The 20,263-nt window shown below is 39.2% G+C and overlaps 1 protein-coding gene across 1 annotated transcript in view; it reads right to left on the bottom strand.

Annotated features, from left to right (window-relative positions):
• Positions 1-12,379: 12,379 nt before the first annotated feature.
• The window catches only part of LOC145407027 (TBC1 domain family member 10A-like), a 50,976-nt gene continuing 43,092 nt past the window's right edge, over positions 12,380-20,263 (bottom strand). The window contains exons 5-9 of the mRNA XM_080278046.1: positions 19,758-19,935; positions 16,230-16,304; positions 14,352-14,466; positions 13,901-14,052; positions 12,380-12,596 (exon numbers count right to left, since the gene is read on the bottom strand). Of these exons, the coding sequence (XP_080134172.1) occupies positions 12,459-12,596; positions 13,901-14,052; positions 14,352-14,466; positions 16,230-16,304; positions 19,758-19,935 (658 nt within the window). The 3' untranslated portion in view covers positions 12,380-12,458. The remainder of the gene's footprint in view (positions 12,597-13,900; positions 14,053-14,351; positions 14,467-16,229; positions 16,305-19,757; positions 19,936-20,263) is intronic.

Raw genomic sequence — 20,263 nt, 5'->3', positions numbered from 1 at the left:
GAATCTCCATCTGTTTTTGAGCGTCCTAAAATTTTCCCCCCACACTCGATTATTTAAAGAATATATGCTCTATACTTTCTGTAGTAATACTGAGTGGTTGTATGTATTTATAAGAGAAGACGAAAACTACACATTACAACTGGTACCGTAATAAAAGCTGTCCCTGGTCCAAGACTTGTGTGTTGATATATTGGCGTTGGTATATAGGTAAAGTCACGTATTGCTTTTTCAGTACATTATTGCTGTGGTTCAAGTAGAAAACATGATTTATGCTTTTTTTCTACATTAAACTTCATCAGAACAGTAGTTTTAGTTACCATTCTCAATTTTCAAACGTGCTTTGGAATTGCTTTACCTGTCAACCAATCTATCTTTAGCCAGACATCTTAATCCTTTATGGCGCGGCCAGAAACAAATCATTCCTGTCTTAGGCCATCAGGTTGCCCTCCCTCCAACTCACCATCCTTACCCTCTCACATACAGCAGGATACCTCTCCATCCCATCCCCTCATCCTTCCTTCCCCTCCATATCCCTTACTGATTTCCACAACCCAACTCCTCTGGCCTTCAGACTCGCTCAACATGGGCTATACCCAGTTCATTATATACTCAATAATGATAGGTGGTAGCAGCCATATTCCTCACTTGTAGTGCTACTATTATACTGGAGTAATTTTGGTCTCATGGGGTTCTTCTAAACAGGGAGGAACACCGAAGCAAGATTCAGCGCACAGTTTTCTGCGCGTCTTCCTTGTATACCAAATCCAACACCGGTTTGACCCCTCCCATAAATGTTGCAATATCGTACGATTCAGGATCATGCTTGGGAATGGGGATGTGGGACCTTGGTGCTGCCATGTTAGCGTCTGTGTTACCATGTACCTCAGTGAGTGAAACTCTGCTTTGCCTTCCCTCCATATTTAGAACCACCACTAACCACCAGTGTTATGCTGGAGTAATTTTGGTCTCATGGGGTTCTAAACAGGGAGGAACACCAAAGCAAGATTCAACACACCCTATGAGTACAGGGTAGACACACAAACTCTTGGGAGATGACAGAATAAAAGGTTTATCATTGTTGAGGACTCTATACACAGCTTTACATTTGAGGATTATACTGTACACAGGAAATGGTCAATCAGGATGAGAGGGGAATTGGGAGGAGTGGTCTGGAGGAGATGCCCTGAATACAACACACACTCATTGCAGGGCTCTCTCTGGAAAACGGAAGGAGCCGGGATTGTCTTCATGTCTGTGAGGGGTGCTGTGGTGTGGCAAGTTAAATGCGGTAGAACGAAGGGAGCGAGAGACTACGACTCTGGCTGCAGAAGGTGGAGGCCCACTGTCTGGCTCACTCTCTCTCTCAGCCTGGGGATTGGATGATGTGGTCTGTACCCAAAGTGGGTCTGGCAGTGAAGTCAGAAGAGACCCAAATAGTCGGGACAACAAGTCTGAGATTATTAAGTCCGGGATTCCTTTCCGTGAGGTAGAGGAACAAGGTCTAGCAGTGCTGGGGGAGGGGCATGTAGGGGACTCCACTCCAGAGGCCGGAGTAGAGGGCAGTAGTAATGTATCTGCACATTGCATGTTAGTATTCCCTTCCATGGTAAAATCATTTATGAAAATTATACTAGTTTCAAAGACCTAATTAACTGGGAAAAAAAAAACACTAAGGAAGAGATGCTGAAGTCCCTGAAGCTTACAACCATACAGCCATTGTTTTCATAATCTCAACCATTTCTCCCATCCAAGGACAGGGCAAGGTAGGATTCTACCACAAAGAAAGAGAAAGTAGAAAAGTGGGAGAAACATCAACAGCATACCCAATTGAATTGGCCACACAATCATTAATACATCATTCAAACTCCTGGAATCCTGACTCCACCTCACAAGGTATAACAAAAACTAATGCTCTCTTCAGATAAACTATTAATATTCTCTATAATGAAGGTACAACTTCAATGATACCATAGGCTATACATATTAAATAACATAGAACTGTGGAATAATTTTCATATAAAATATCAAGAACTGTATTTCATACATCAAATATCATGCAAACAACAAAACAAACAATTAACATGGCACATATGATAAACTATACAAGCATTATGTAATCCCGTATATATTTCAGGTGAGAAGATAAATAACTATTTGCAAAGATAAACCAATCTATTGTGCTTATTTAACCAGTTTTCTTTCATCAGTTACTTTGATGGAAAGCTTAACCCCTTCAATACAACGACTTTTTTTTAGTTCATTCCTGCTGCCACCAGATGATTTTATTCACTTAAGGAAGGAGAAATAGTACTATCTCTCCTCCAGTTCAAAATGTCTCCTCTATCTAGAATATAATCATTTGGAGGTGACAAGAACAAAATATATAATGCGCCCTTGGGCTGAATGGGTTAATTATGTAGAACAGCTCTGTCCGAGCTGGGTGAGGGTGTGGGTGACAGTGACGGTAAGGATGAGGATGATGGCAAGAGTGAACAAGATGTGGAAGATGAGGGTGATGGTGAAGGTGAAGATGCTGTTGAAGTGGGAGAGGATGAAGGTAGGAGTTAAAATAAAGATGAGAGTAAGAGTGAATGTAGGAGTAAAGGAAAGACTGAGGACTGAGAGGGTGGGGGGGGGGGGAAAGAGGGCAATATCATGCTAGATATAGACAATTAGAAATGACGTGAGAAGAGTTGAGTTGGATATGTTATTTGGATGATATCAGGCACTCACCCTCACCAACACACACCAACAGGCCAGAGCAAGAAAATGTATATACATAGTGGTTGTGTTAACCTATCCACTACAATGATAATCTCCTTATTTTAATCTTGGTACCACCCAACTATTTTATTCAGCACAGGAAGGATCTCTTGCAGTTAAAATCTCTCGCAGTAAAGACATCTTGAAACATCTTGAAGCGAATGGATTAACACTCTTTAACAGCTACCACTATGATTTTGTTCCACATTCAAAATACTGTCAAGGCAACCAATTATTTCTGTACATTTGCTGTGGGAAACTTAAATCCTACATGCTTTTTTATGTATAATCTCTGTGTACACAAGATGATACTGAATAAATAACAAAGCAAATCAGGTCTCCTAACATTAAAACTCTTAAGCTGTCAAACTCAACATGACATGTATATTGTCACCTGTACAAAGACATATTTCCTAGTTATTGCTGCGAGGCCGGAGCACATCAGATGCCAGAGGATTGTCACAACACCTGCAGCACCCTATTTCCCTTTCCTAATCCCTCCCCCCATTTTTCTCCTTCATTCTCCCTCCCTCCCTTATCTTGCCCATCTCTCACCCCATGTATCCTCAACCCTCTCTCCCTCATCCTTACATCTCTTATCTCCTCATGTCACTTCTCCTCTTCTAACTCTCACTTCGTCTTTCTCTCTCCTATTCTTCAATTCATTCACTTCCCTCTCTTTACTTTTTTTTTTTTTTTCCCCATTACCCCTTATCCTCCTCGCCTTTCTCCCTCACCTTAGTTACCACTTATTCTCCTCACATCTCCCTTACCCCCTCTTCTCTTCTCTCTTATCTCCTTCCCTCATCCTTTTCTCTTACCTCCCTCCCCCCCCACCCCTCCACCTACCCTTTCCTTAACCCCATTCCCTTCCTTATCCTCATACCAGACACAGCACCAGATGGTTAATTCCTGATACCCAAACACCTACGCAACACCACCATCTGTTAATAAATAAATATGGGGCTCCCACAAATACAGTATAATTTTTGACAATGTACATGTATAAAGGACAACATTCTCATACGGTCAGAATGCTTGCTAGCATCTTTTCTGTAACAATTTATTTTCCACAATGCAGTAATTATTATCTTGTAACAGTATCTATACAATTTCAACACTGACATAGTTTGCATAAACAATGTACTGCATAAGAGAATATTAACACCTTATGTAAAAGGAAAAGATGCCAGACTCCTAACCCAATGAGAATAAGAAATTCTGAACTCTGTATGAACTGTAATTATGGCTTATTATAAACAAATATGGGGCCCATAAGACATAGTACAGTATATTTTAAGTCATGACAATGTACTTATTCCTTGTCTCCTTAGCAGACATTTGGGCAGTTATATTATGCTGATTACTAAGTGATGTGTTTGATTATCGTTTGGATCAGAAAGTTAAAATGGCTTTGAATCATTCTGTAACGAACAAAAACTGTATGACAAAAGAGAAACAATTTCATAACATATTATGATAAAAAACACCCAAACACAGTTTTTAAAAAATAATAACAAAGCACCCAATCACTATTACAAAAACATCAAGAAATATATCAATTATTACTACAAGAAAGCATCATATGCATTACACTCCAGTATCCTGTTAATACTGTATAGAACCAGCACACATGTGAACATGTTACTCCATCCTACACACAAATGTTCCCACTTTTCCCTCGCAGATCTCTTTCTTAAATATATATACATACGCTAGGAATCCAAGCAGGCAGAGTATCCAATATAGGCCTGGATGGATATAGCACAGGTGATCCACAACCCCTTCAGTACCATGACATCTCTTGTTGTATTCTACCATCAGACAATATTTGCAGCTAAAGGGAGATCTCCCGAAATGAAGGAGAAACACTTTCCATTATCCCCTTCCATAAGATGATGTCTCTGTTTTGTTTCTGGCCACCACGTCAGTACAGTTTATGTTTTTACACTGTCTATGGGAGACTCATACTAGAGGAACTCGAAACAAATGTCATTAATGCCTCTAGTATGATGACATTGCTTGTGATCTATTCATGCTACTGCCACACAATTTTACATAGCTTAAGAGAGGTCTTGTAGTGAAGGGGTTAACCTCTGCCAAGCACTAATGTTACCTTCTTCCCATCCTGCTGCCACAAGTTTGAGGTCAAGGTGCAGACCTATAAAAGACAGCTATACTCTTCTGACAAGCATCATTCACACTGTCCCTGTGGTTGCCAATACATTTTGGTGAGCATAAGGCATGAAAGGCACCTGTATCAAAATTATGACAAAAACTAATACAGCACACTTCCCTGGATGTCAAATAGTTCTTTCCGGCCTTACCATTTGAAGGTTTATTTTACATCTGTACAATTTTTTACCTTCATTAAACAATCTGGTGCTCTCTTACAGAGAATAATGGCTTCCCATTTTGATGACACCAAAGCACCACATTTGTGGCACAAAAAATAGACACAGTGCCTTCATGTTAACAACTGCAGAGCTGCAGTTCTATGATCATCTTAAGACTAATTCCTGAATCCCTTCTAATCTCAGAGTTCACCTAATTACAGGCAAAACAAATTCAAGAATGCCCAAAGCATACTGTAGCTTAGCTGCAATACTGTACAGCTACTGGACTGAGGGACATCAGCATGAACACACACCACTCTCTCAACATAACACCACAATGACAAGACACACAGTAGGTAAGGGGAATATTGGAAGCATCTAATCTGCACAACTGAAATACTGAGACCTTCATACACTGATGGCACTAGAGCAAGGTAGAGGGGATGCAGATCAAGGCAGTGTCACAAGATAAGATCTCCTGCCAATTTTCCCTAGCAATTCTATCTTGCTGACATTCTTTAGGGTAACTTAGAACATAGTAAGCCCACAGAATTTTTCTCTTATTCTTGCCATCTAATGACAATTCTGTTCAACTCAGGATAGACTTTTCGAATGGAAGGATTAAATGCGGCCTCAATAAACCCCAACTCAGGATAGACTTTCTGAATGAGAAGGAGTAAATATGGCCTTAATAGACCCCAACTCAAGACAGACTTTTTTAATGGGAAGGATTACATCTAGCCTTAATAAACCTCTTCAATAAGACAGACTTTTTCTAAGCTGAATAAACAATCTGGTAGCAGCAAAAATAAACTAAAAGGATGTCACCAAGATTCATGAGATAAAGATGTGCTGTCACATGGATCTTTGAAGCAACAAACAGGCAAGATCATGTTGCCCAGAAAAAATTAGTAGAAAACACACTCGTGTGACACTGCCTTCAGAAAACAGGAATGGTGTGAGGGGTGCACACGAGATTCATATCTATATAATCACAAAAATAATGTGTGAGTGAGCCACAGTATGACTAAACTACTTTAACACAAGGAATATAAGTGTACTAAAACTATACATAGGAGCAAATGATTGTGGATACTGACAGCAAATACTGTACAGTATGTGAACCAGCCAATACAAAGATGTGCAAAAATGAATGAAGGTTAATGGTGTCTCCTGTGTGAAAATGTAACTATTTAAGATGGTAAGGACTGAAAAGATGTACAGTGCTCTTATGGAAGATGTGCTCTGTGCAAATGAGTGCTGCGAGAGGTATGTGCTATGCAAAAGATGTACTGTGACAAGGATAAGGATAAACTGTAGTGATGGGTATGTATTCTCCAAGATTGTGACTGACTGGAAGAGAAGCATGGTACTCTCAATGAAGATATGCTGAATGTGAAAATGTACTGTGAGAGAGATATACTATGGAAAATATGTACTATGAGAGGAACATAATGTGTCGAAAAGTACAATTTTTAAGATTTGACAGACTGGAAATAAAGTAATCACAAGGAAGATGTACTCCGTGTGAAATGTTCAGTACTATGAGAGGGATATGCTATGTGAGAGATATTTTGTAAGAAGGGCATACTCTGTTAAAATGTACACTCTTGAAGATGTAATTAAGAGGAAAAGAAGTACTCCTGAGGGAGACATACTCTGTGAGAAGATTGTACTGACAGGGAGATGTACAATGTGTGAATGAAATACAGTTAAGAACACGAGTCCTTTGCCATGACCTGCATTCCGCACTTTGGAAGGATGGCAGCTACCAGTCATAATAATGAGAGAGAATATTACACTGGATACCTCACTCTGACTGACTCATGTTCAAATGTAAAGGGACTACTGTTCTCTGTACATTCTGTAAATGGATATTATTCTTGATAACCACTCAAGACGTTGGAATAACTATTTGCTCCAACTTGCTGTATTTCTGTTAACCATTTACTCTGAAAAGTCAGTGTGGGGAAAAAAAAATATTGTTGGCGGTGCAATGTAACATTATTTATGAGAAGAATCAAACAACCTCACATGTGCCAAACTAACAAATGGTGCATCATGAAAAATAGGTTCATCAAGTTTCACAGATATACTGCATAGAGACAACTACAAACCTACAAGGAGATGAAAGAGGACCTCAGAAATTAATATTCCAATGATTCATCAGGTACTGAAGAGTAACGGGCAGATGCAAGAAAGGGATTCTGTGTGTGTGTGTGTGTGTGTGTGTGTGTGTGTGTGTGTGTGTGTGTGTGTGTGTGTTTATATATATATATATATATATATATATATATATATATATATAAAATGTGAAGAGATTAGTATATGAGAATGAAGAAAAGGGTAAGTGATGATGGAGACTTGACTGTCAGTTACGGTTGAGTTAGGATGTTGTGGAGTAACTGCAACTTGATGCAACATAAAAAAGCAAAGTCTTAAATAGTTACATCCACTACAATGAGGGTTTACTGTACTAATAATATGTTAATGTACTGTTTTGTGTTGGTGTATTAAATATAATTATTCCATCCATCCATCCATCATCCAATCCTACATTGCCCCATGAGGAGCGTAGGAGCCCGAGGCTAGGCAGTTGGCCTTGACATTTAAGATGAGGGTGACCAGCCTTACTCATCCCTGGTCCCAAATAACCTTATCTAATGGCATTGTTCACCACCTTTTGTTTACTGGTAAATCATGTTAAGAAAAGAAATACAGACTTGCTATTATAAACCTACACCACAAGCCATAAATTGGGGGGAGAAAAAAAAAAAAAATGTGGCCATATAAGACAAAGGTGGTTGGAAGAATCAGCCATGAATTTAGAACTTAAGTGAAAAGACATGGCAGAAGAGCATGGTTATTATGACGAACCTGGGGTTCACTCCAATATTCCAACACACTGACAATAAAAAACCTGTTTATTAAAATAAATTAGCATTATATAAAAGTAGGGCGACTGGAAGAAGAGAGGTTGATAAACAACAAGACCGAAGACCATCAGATATTACGATACTGGTATACGGACGATTTAAGCAGACCAAAATGAAAGCATGTACAGCACTGAGATATATCAACTTCACACAAGTGAGGTGGTTTGAAGGAGGTGGAGATAGACCATCAATGAAAGGAGAGGTGGACCAAGGACAACACAAGAATGCAATGGATATTACATTACAATGATTTAGACATGAACCCAGCAATCAAACACACTTATATATAGTGAGATAAATCAACATCCACACATGCAATCTTTATAATACAACTCTGATCAGTGTAGGACCACAAAATATATACTGTATGTGTGTATATATATATATATATATATATACTACCCCTATCACCTTAAAACTATCCGGCTTTAGAGAGGCACTGGTCCTTCCTGCAGCTGTGTGTGTGCGAATGTGTTTATGTGTGCGTACAGGAGGCTGTGTGTAGGCTGGCCCCACACATTGCTCTCACTAATTTTCAGAGGGATGGGACATTTTATTGCATTATTTCCATAATGTTTAGTCTTTTTGCAACACCTTTTGATGTGGAGTTTTCAGAAAATCATTGTACATCTGTATTATTACCATCATATGACCTGGGATACTGGCTAATGTCACATGTAATTACATACTGCACAGTTAACTCCTTCAATAAAATGATGTCTCCTCAATCTTACTAGAGTTACCACCAAATGATTTAATACAGCATAAGAAAGACCTCTCGGACTGTAAGGGTAGTGGTAAAAATTTTCATCCACACTGCTAACCATTCTGTTTAATATAATAATTGTTCACTGTTTCCTCACACTCATCACTTTACAAGTCATATACAAGAAAATATCATCAAGTGATCCAAAAACATAATAACACCGCAGATATTTTGACAACCAGGTTTACCCCTCCTTTACACATAACCTTCCCTGTACTTGTACTGCAGAACCTAACTGTGGATATCTCTTCAGATTAACAATGCTCAACTCTTTCAGTCTTACAGCTTTTTCATTTTCATAGTGTTAATGTTAGACTATTTTATTCTGTTTAGGGGGAGGCCTCTCTATGTGATGGGGTTAGTAGCTATCACTGACCCATTCACTATCAGATCTACTTTCCCTAAGTTGAATAAATCATATAGTGGGTGAAAGATTAAAATACTAAAGATGTCCTCGGGCTTATGGTTTGAAATGTAGGACGTTTTCTCATTTTGACACAGAGCAATTGCTTCTCCAGCAAACATCTCAATGGTCCATGTGAAATCTGAAACACCAACAAGCACAAACCAACAATGGAATGCTTGGAAAAAAAGGAAACAAAACTAACAACACTCCACTCAACAGCATCCTCTTCCTGCTGTGACAGGAGGCTAATGATATAAGTTGCACGACAGGGATGAAAACGTCCAATACAAGCTGAAGATGAGTGAAGGGATGTATGGATAAACTACTGTTTTCTACTCCAAAGCATCTCTTCCTGGTGTGATGTGATGAGGCAAATGGTACACACTGTGAGATGGAGCTGACAACTAACTTCCAAGGCCTGACTGGTGGGTGAATTAATGTATGGTGTATGTTCCCACTTTCATATCTTCTCCTGTTCTTATTTTTTATTTATTTATTCTATTTTTTTCATGCTGCAGACCCAATCCATCCCTTAATGATGATGGAAACTTACGTCAGGATATGAAGATGATTATGACTATGATAATGACAATGATAAATATGATTATAATAATGTTACTGTTCTGACCACATTTCAAAATAATTCCCAAGAGCAAAATGCTCCACAAGATGCATTACAGGCACACACTTGCTCCTCAGTGCAGTGCTAGTGTGGCAATTGGCCCACTGCTGTATAAGGACATGGAATGAAGCTTGTATTCATCAAGCACAATATTAATAACCCTTCCACATGATGATGTCCTTTATGCAATCTCCTGCTAATTCCATTCAGTTGAAGACACGTTTGAAGTGCAGTACTCTCTGCAATCTGGTGACAGTTCTATTCAGCTTCGGAGAGACTTTTTGAGCTGAAAGATTAGATACAGTATTGTCTTCATTAACCTTTGCACTACTATGGGACTCTCCTAAGCTGCATTAACTCATGAAGCAGTAGCAAAAATACACACAAAAGACATCACCATACTGACAGGGATAAGCTGGCATAGTCACTGCAGGTTTATGAGGAAACTGAAACAGGCCTCTCAGCTGTACAAATGTGGTTTGATGCTGCGCTACATTTCATGATTATCCATCAACTATACATTTTCTTACTCAAGTGGTTTTGATATAGACATTTCCTCAGTACCTATAAAACTCCACTTAGGCTTGACTGTCAGTCACTAAACTTCATATAATAATCCATCACTTTCCTGTTTTCTCACTAACACATTTGATATGGACAATTCCTCAAGACCCATGATATTCTATTTTACCATGACTATAAACCTCACACAATCCATCATTTGTGTATCTTCTCAGATATGTTTGATATATTCTTTTCTTTGAGACTTAAGACACTCCACTTTAGCAACACTTTCCATCAATAAACTTCACAAGATACCATAATCCATTGCCTTTGTATTTTCTCACTCAAAAATGTGTGATAGAGACATTTTCCTCATTACCTATGAAGCTCCATTTTAGTAAGGTTAACCTCAAAACATAAAAGCTAGAAGGCATGCAAAAAGTGATGAGGCCTGAGTGAGCAAGGTCAGAGTTGTGAGCCAGTGACAGTAAACCCTCACTTAGCACAACTTTTTTTAAAGGCTCAGATACTCTTCCTTCAAACATGTGAATGACAAAAGAAACTGAAACACAGAATTAACCCCACCAATCATGTGACATGTTTTACTGATATATTCTTACTACCTCCAGTTGATTTCAATAATCTTTGGGGAAGATTTACTTCAATACAAAGGTAAATGAAGGCTGTATGTGACCTATCTAGTTTGAAAAAACTCTCCAAACCTGAATAAAACTGAAAATTACAAGAGTGAAAAATATGTTACTGCACTGCAGGCTGAAGCTGCTACACTAACAGACTTTGAAAACCTTGGATGGAACCATGTGTCTCATCCCCTTGTCACTCGCATGTCAGGTGAATGTTTCTGTGCCCTTACAAACACTCGCACATGTGGAAGCTGCACCAAAACATGTCCACACTGGGGGAACATAAGCTTAGGGTTCACTGTGCTCCTGAGAATGTTCCAGCCTGTAATAAAATTGGCTACTCTCTTACTGTACAAAGGTTCACAGTGTTTGAAGTTATGCTAATGGAGGGCTTACTGCACTCTATAAGATATGGATAATGTGACTGTGTGGTGCCATTATTAGAGGCAACCAGCGAGATTACTTACAAGATAATTTATAAATGTCAGGTGGGTTATCAGCACCCAGCAGGGACGTAGAAAAATACCTTTGGTGTGACAAAACTGACTTGAGAGAAAGAGTACAGGCAGTTCTCATTATAAGTATGGGATGACTTATAAAATATTCCAACTTTTTACTTACAATTATTGCTACTATACATGGTGCTGGATAAGGATGCTTTATGTGGTGGCACCATACAGCCATGTAGTTTCACTGCCCAGTTATAAGAACATCCCTCAGCTTCCTCCCTAGTCCCTAAAAAAAGAGGATGGTAGACTGCAAGATAAAGGGAACTTCAACCTGCAATCCACTGGGTTCACATTTTCAGATGAGCCTGGGGCTACAACTACCATAAAATGAGAGGACTGAAAAATTAACATCGTTAGTAGCAGTGAAACTTTAACAGACCATTTTTCTTTAACTGAGGACTGCATTGTAAAAAAAAAAAAAAAGAAAAGAAAAGAAAAAAAAAAAAACTTATACTGGTACTGCCTGTACATGGGGAGTTTCTTTTCTGTTCCTCTCCTGATTAAACAATCTGTAGGAAAATACTGTACTTTTTTGTGTTACCACTTAAAGAGTGAGAGTCAGTATTCACAACATGCACTTGTGGCTCAGACTGAGCTTCAAACTATGTGCAGAATTATAGAAAAATAGTCCAGCTACAGAAAAAGCAACCAACTCAATTTTCAATCACCTCTGATAATTATTCAGTAAGAATATTCAACCAACTTCAATATTCAACTCGCTAAAATATGCAACAAATCCACATATCTGACTGACTCTTATTCAGCCACAATGAATATTCCACCGACTTGAATATTTCACCAACTCAAATATTCTACTGACTCAAATATTCCACTGCCTCAAATATACTCAAATATTCCACCAGCTCTGGGTTTTTGGTCCTGAGTGGCTGGAATCTAACAGCAGCAACCACTTCCCTAGAGCTGGATCATTTTGTACATACAACTTGGGCTGGGCAGGCTGGGTAGGAACTTTTATCTCCCATTGGCTGTCCCCGCCTTGTCCTTGGCCGCCTTCTCCTTGGCTGCTTCCTTGGCTGCCTGCCGTCGCTTCTTGAGCTGTAGCTGGTGCTCCCGCTGCAAGTCGTCTTCCGTCAGGTCCAGCCGCTGCATCTGTGAGGGAAAATGTCTTTCATGACCTGACCACACTCTGGATGCATGGAAAGTTTTGTGAAAATAAATCAAATAAATAAAGTGGCCTCTCATCAGCATGAATTCAATTTACACGACGTAAAACACGGGGTGTAGAGCTATATGAGAGAGTGGGTGAGAGTAGGAGAGAGGGCAGCATGCTGGCAAAGGAAAAGGTTTCATTGAGATGAGTTGTTTGTGGGCATCCTTTATGAGATTCAGCCATTTCGCAATAGACAGACTGACAGATGGAAAGGAAAAATATACAGTAAATCCAGGTAGTGATCTGCACTGATAACTTGTGGAGAATAAAAATATATGGATGGTAGGTGGGGGCACTCACCATCCACTCACTTGATGTAGTGCTGCTCTCGGGTGTCTGCCCTTTCCTCTCCTCCATCCTTCTTTCCTTCCATCCTCTTCTGTCTTTCTTTCCTTCATTCTTTCTTCGTCCTGCCTACGGGTGACTTTACACTCTCTCTTCTGTTCTTCTTTTCTTCATTCTTTCCTCTTCCTTCTGCTTGTGGGTGACTCAACACTGAGTGACAAGCCAAATGGTTTCCTGTACACCAGGAAACCATTTACTATGCTGGGTGGTAACCATATAACCAAGTTTTGGCACCTGGTGGTTTAGTGGGTAATTACGGTGCTCCAATCAGATTGAGCCGGTGAAAGCTTATATCCAAGGGGTGGTTGGGTTTACTGCTTACGTAATGCCACTCAGGGATGAGTGAGGCTGGTCACTCTCATCTTAAATGTCAGGACCAATTTGCCCAGCTCTGGGCCGCTATGCTCCTCATGGGGCATCTTAGGATTGGATGATGGATGGATGGATATGGAAAAGCAGCCAACATCATGAAAACTGAGAACCTTGTGCCTTTCAGTGCTGGTAATGGTTGGTTTGCAAAGTTTTATGCATAGAATCAACCAACATACAGTAGCAATAAAAAATACAATTTATTTGCCACTTAACATTATTATGTCCCCCGATGATCAGTAAATCTTTAATCATTCTGGTATTGCAATGTGTATCAGTTATATACTTAAAAAGTGGGCCAAAATTAGGGCGTTGGGGAAAATTCTGGAAATTCTTTTCCCCCATCAGAAAATAATATTAAAAAGTTTTCCAGCCTCTTTTTATGTGAACTCCATTTGTATGTTAAATTACAGTACATGGATACATCAAACCACACAATATGAGGATTCACTGCACATTATAACACTGAAAGGATTATGAGTGTTTATATATATATATATATATATATCAAGATTGGCCTGTATGGTACCTGGAACATGAGGAAACGCTCAGTCATGACACCGTGCTCAATATTGCGGAGGGCCTGGAGTGTCTCGTACATGCCTGGGCAACGTTTTGCCACCTGGGGACGCAGACCATACTTGAGCAGCACCAGACCCACACGGAACAACACCTTCACACCTGCAGACAATTATAAATCAGAGGTATGGGAAAGCGAGTAAGCTGGATGGAGTCTTTGCTAGAAGCATGGAAGGAGTTCTATAATATTGCAACACTTCATATACAACTGATATTCTACAATACTACAGTACAACATTTGATACATAATCGGTACATTACAATATTATCATACATTTTATGTTCTGTGCACCTGGTATAGCTAATTGGGAGAAGCTGGGAACTACATGCCACCTTCATTATAAGTAAGGAGGTCACAGGAGTACAGCCAAGGGTAAGAGTGTTCAAATCTGAAAACTCACCTTCACAGAAGAACATGTCCCAGACCCTGAGGACGGATGGCCATGGCAGCGTCCGTGAGAAGAGACACATGAACCATTCAGTCATGTACAGCACCGGCTCTATTTTGTGCTTCTTCTGCAAAATAACGCATCTTTTACAGGATTCAATAGTGATGGGGTAAGGCTAAGGAACAGTGGTGGTAATAAAGCTACCATGAGTTACTACTGAGTCTGCTCTAAATGACACAGTGCGGTAACCAATTCCACCAGGGTAGATCACAGGTACAACAAATTAAATATTGTACAGCTGTATCATTTGCATGAGTACTGAGCAATATGTTATTATGGGCTGAAAGGTGAGGGTTCTAGAGTTACATGTACACAGGTGTCATCTATTGTGTTATGCTGATTGTGTCTGGGTGAATGTAGGGACAGGTGCTGTCTAAAGTATAATCTTTTTAGCTTCACTCTGTCCACTCTAAATCTCGTGTATGAGAGAAAGTCTAGGGGGATGGTGAAGCAAAATTATGCATCCACATATCACGACTATGTTTGAAGAATAATGCTAAGTGATGACTGAAATACCCAGCAGTTTATCTTTAAGCTATGCAACACAACAGTTTCCACCATATGCATTAGATTAATTATGTAGCTCTACCATCTGGTTAAGTCTCCAGCTCAAAGAAAACCTTCAGTTGTATTATAGCCAATTCCGACTGGGGTTGTTTAATAAGATATATGTCATAATTTTGAATGACTGATAATGTATGACACATTTCATCTTCTAGTGGATGACTCTTATTAAATATTTAGACACAGAGACAGAACAGACACTATTACACAATGCACATTTCAATCCATCCATTCATTATCCCATCCTATATTGCCTCAATAGGAGCACAGGGGTCCTGGGCTTGGCTACTCAGTCCAGACATTTAAAACATGAGTGACCAGTCATAAAACAATGAGTGACATTATTTGAGCAATACACCTCAACCACTCCTATGACTCAAATTCTCATGGGACACATCTAACTGGAGTGCCTTAACTCACCAGACCACCAAGTGTCCATTGGCTGGCTCTATGGTTACCACCCAACACATTAAATGACTTCTTGGATTAAAGGAATGCATTTGGCTCATCATTTAATGTAGTCACCTGAGGATAGCACTACACTGAGTCAGTGGATGCCTGGATGGTGGATGCCTTCACCTACCATTACAATTAATCATGTCACAGAATCTCAAATAACAAGAGTATAGGACAACCTCTGATTTTTCCCTTCTTATTAAAACGTATGGCCTCTCAGAATGCTACTGTGTTCTGTCATCACCCCCTTCCCCCAATGCATCCTCTCATTTAACACCCTTTGCCTTACTATGCTGATATGGATATAAAAGGGAAAATAAAAGATAGAAATATTTCACTGATTTGGTATTTAAACAACTTATTCTATCACCTAACATACCTCAAAAGTGTCATGGCAATGATGATGATAATAATAATGGTGGTGATGGTGATAACAACAATGACAATAATGATGTACAATTCATCTATCTGAATTATCGTCATTGTGTGTGTGGGAGAGGAAGGGGACTATTTCATGACCAGTACCTATCAAATACATATACAAACCACAGAAATATTAGCAGAATTGTACTGTCCAGGATAAAAATTCACCTACTATTCCACTGTGTCTACTTTAAAGTCATGTCTGTCATTTTCTCTCTGATGTATCATATTAAAGAGTATCATCTATGGGAAAAGAAACACACCACAATGCTCTCAATTCAGGAATGTTAACTAACAGAGGGAAGTGAAAAAGAGAAGTGGTCAAATATTATGTGGACTTCTGTTCCCGACTGAAAAACAGAGATGACAAAATAACATGTGACGTACGATATGCTTGTAGGCTGATGGTGCTGCTTTCTTCAGTAGCTTGAAGAGGATGTCCCCATCTATTTGAATGGCTTCCTGTATCAAAAGAGGAAACTTTGTTTGTCTTCCACGTGTGTCAGTGATTCAAGTTAGAAGTTATCATGTAAGGGCCATATTCTCATGGGCTTGGGAAGTTCCCTAGCACCTCTTCCTTACCAGTATATTTCTGCATAAAATACAGTAAGAGGTAAAGATGGTGATGGACACTATGAAGTTCTTAGCTATGGTGCTCATTTCTGTAACAGCTTCCTTTGATCCTGTAGCATGTTTTTCACTCATTATCCTGGGATACAAAGGATTCAAAGCCACTGCATGGCTACCACAGTTACCTCCTCTGGGCATTTTACCTACCAACCCACAGAGAGTAAATGAAAACCTGAACCAGGTGGAGCTAGTTGCCTGCACCAGGATTTGAACTATGGCAATACCAGGCTGGCAGCTTTGTAGCTAGCACTGTTAACCACTCTACCATTGCATGATAATGTTCTCTTTTATGATATTTATGCAAACTATATCAATTAAAAAATATATATAGAAACATTACAGGATAATAAATAAATTAACTGTTAAGAAAGAGTTATTAGGCTGCCTCCAAACCCATGAGGATACAGCTCTGATGCAGAAAATGCAGCAATGAAAAACATCTGGAATAATGGGTAGCTCAGAAACAAAAACACAGGAACTTGCAGAGTAAACTTACTTGAGCTGCATGACACTAAACCTAGCAAGATGATGTAACTGGGTTTCCAACATAAGGGACACTGTAGTACATCATTATGTATGGTGTACATACAGCTATACCTCTGTCAAAATTACCAAACATAACCCCAAATGAAAGGGACAGAGAGAAAAGAAAACTGAATACAGAAGGCTCTCGATCCTCGATCGGTTTTGGGACCAAAAAAAATTATTGAGATGGGATTTATCGAAGCGCGAATTGATAAACTTATGGAAAAAATAAATAAATTGGACAGGCGTGTCGCCAACAAACCTACATCAACTTTTACATACAGTATATACTTATACCCACCCAAAATCTTAACACAGCCATATATTTGCTTATATTTAGTACATATTTACTTACTATTAGCAACAAAAGCAAGAAATACAGGCTGCACACACTTTAATATAGAAAGAATGACGCTCATGTGGTGAGTGTCGGGTTCCGAGACAATTCACCGTTGTCAATTCGCTGTCAAAACATGGACGATTCCCCGTCAGGACAATTCGCACCCTGGACGATTCCCTGTCATTCTATAAATATACATATAATTAAATAATCAGTACTTTAATAACTATATCTCAGGGGGATCCATCAGAATCTATGTTCAATAGTGTAGGTTTTGGATATTACAGTATTTATTAGTTGCACCTTTAGTCAATAATTAACTTGTTTCTTCCTCGCTGTAGTCGCCTTTGAATTATATTTTAGCATCATTCATAGCTGTCTTCATTAATGACTGTGAACTGTCATGTTATTGTTATGATAGTGAATTGACTTGATGGTGAATTGTCCCGACTGGTTCCGAGCTGGTGGTTGAGTCACTGTTGCCAGCCACCACTACCACCCTCGCTGCCATCACTCGCACTCGCCCCAACCCCGCTTGAGTGAACACCTGCTTCCTTATCCTTGTCCCAATCACCATGGCCACTGCTGTTGATGCTTTCACTGCCTCCATCATCACAAAAATTATTTCAAACGTTTGAATGAGAGCATGTTTCACCAAGTGGCCGGTAGGTGGCATGACAAATGAACAGATGAACTTCGACTTGTGCTCGCAACCCGGCTTGTGTGATCAAAGTGCAACTTTTGAAATCGAAACACGAATTTTGGACAAGCAGGCGAGTCTGATAGAAGTACGAAATATCGAAATAAGATTAATCAAAGTTCGAGAGCCTACTGCACAGAACAACCTCTATATGCAGCAAATATTAATTCATAAAACCCTTAATATAACCTAAAGAATGTGGCTTTGCTATATTTCTGACAGTCAGATCAATACTTATTAGTTATGGATAATAATGATCTTTACCAAAATATTCTCATCAGCATTCAGCATCTCTTTAAAAATGAAAAAATAATAATTATACATTTATCTACTGTATTGTAATTACATATCTGTGGCTGAACATAATACAAAATATTATCCACACTAACATCATCTTCAATAACATCCAATCCATTCAAATTTATCAAAGGACTGTGTTGTCAATAAAATGTAACATAATAGCAAATTCTCAAAAATACAGTATATTTCTAAAACCTAAACTAACAAAGACCTTACACCTGGACCTCATCAACTTTCCCACAACAAGCGTAAACAACAAGGGATATTCCACTATTTCAAAACTCTAATCTAAAGGCAAGTGACAAACACCTGTGTCTTGTAATCATTCCTGTAGAAATAGAAATATAAACAATGGTGGATCTTTCACATCCATTTAAAAACTCTAAGCTAACAATGAACTTAACACTTGGGTCTTGTAATCCTTACTATAATAAACATACACAAAGACGGGTGTTTCACATCTTGCGTCAACACCCACGGAGGCCCAAGGACTGAATGGACTGAATCATGACGTATTTTTCCACACCTCTGCACCCAACGTCAGCATCATTTCCTGTCTTACTCACACCGACACCTTCCTAATCAGCACTCACTATGTGTCAACACTAAGACTTTCTGGCCTCCCTTATTCTTCATATCTATCTACTGTTCATCCTTGTTAGCTGTAAGTTGCTTTCTCTGATGTTCTTATATGCTATTAACCCCTTCAATCTGATAGTGTATTTCATTCTTGCCATCTCTTGATGATTTTATTCAGATTAGATGAGCTCTTTCAAACTGTATGGATCAGCTATGACCAAAATTAACCCCATCATTACTACAGATCCTTCCTAAGTAGTATAAAATCATCTGGAGAAAGTAATTCATTCATTCATTCATCATCCAAAGAGTGACCGGCCTCACTCATCCCTGACTGGCATTACATGAGCAATAAACTCCAACCACCCCTTGGATATAAACCTTCACGGCTCAATTGGACTGGAGTGCCGTAATTACCCACTAAACCACCAGGTGCCAAAATTTGGCTATATGGTAACCACCAAACGTAGTAAATGGTTTCCTGGTGTACAGGACATCATCTGGCTTGTCACTTAGTGAAGAAAGTAATAATACAATACCGTATAATGTGTGTCATCAGATTGATTTTTTTTTTTTTTTTAGTCTATTTTTACAACCACCAAACATTTTTATTCAGCTATGCAGAGACCACTTAATAGTAAAGATCCCCCCATTATCCCCTTCACAACATGGAATCTCTTCTAAGCTAAATATAACTCTTTCAGTTCCTTGAATATAATATAACTAACTTCTTTAAGCTGAAAGGTTTAAGTTTATGATTAATCTGTTAAAAACTGCCCATGAAAGTTATATAGTGGCTAAGTTTATAGTATCCTCAAAGACCATCAATGCCTCAACGTACCAATCCCCTGGCATAGTATCCAGGCACGTATTTATCGCAGATGGCCTTGAGGCACCAGAAGGCAGGCTCGGCGGGCATCTGCATGAGGAGCACCGCTGCCAGGGGGGCGTGGGCTTGGCAGTACTCATCTGGGGACACCTGTGCATGAACTTTCAACACTCGGAAAAGGTCTTCCTGTCTGTAAGTAAAAGGAGATGGAACCTTTAATATGAAGTTATTTCACCTTAACCTGGCAGAAATTTTCAACTTTTTGCTGCCTATTTTTTGTAGCTCAGTAGCAGAATATGACAATACTACCATGCAAAGACTGAAAAAATAAATAAATAAATAAATAATAATAATAATAATAATAATAATAATCCATCCATCCATCCATCATCCAATCCTACAGTGCCCCATGAGGAGCATAGGAGCCCAGGGCTAGGCAGTTGGTCTCAACATTTAAGATGAGAGTGACCAGCCTCACTCATCCCTGAGTGGCATTACATGAGCAATCAACCCCAACC

Source organism: Coenobita brevimanus, chromosome 72, assembly GCF_032717465.1.
Source record: "Coenobita brevimanus isolate Jiangsu-jjx chromosome 72, ASM3271746v2, whole genome shotgun sequence".
In the NCBI taxonomy this organism is placed as follows: Eukaryota; Metazoa; Arthropoda; class Malacostraca; order Decapoda; family Coenobitidae; genus Coenobita; species Coenobita brevimanus.
This window is presented reverse-complemented; position numbering and strand designations above follow the sequence as displayed.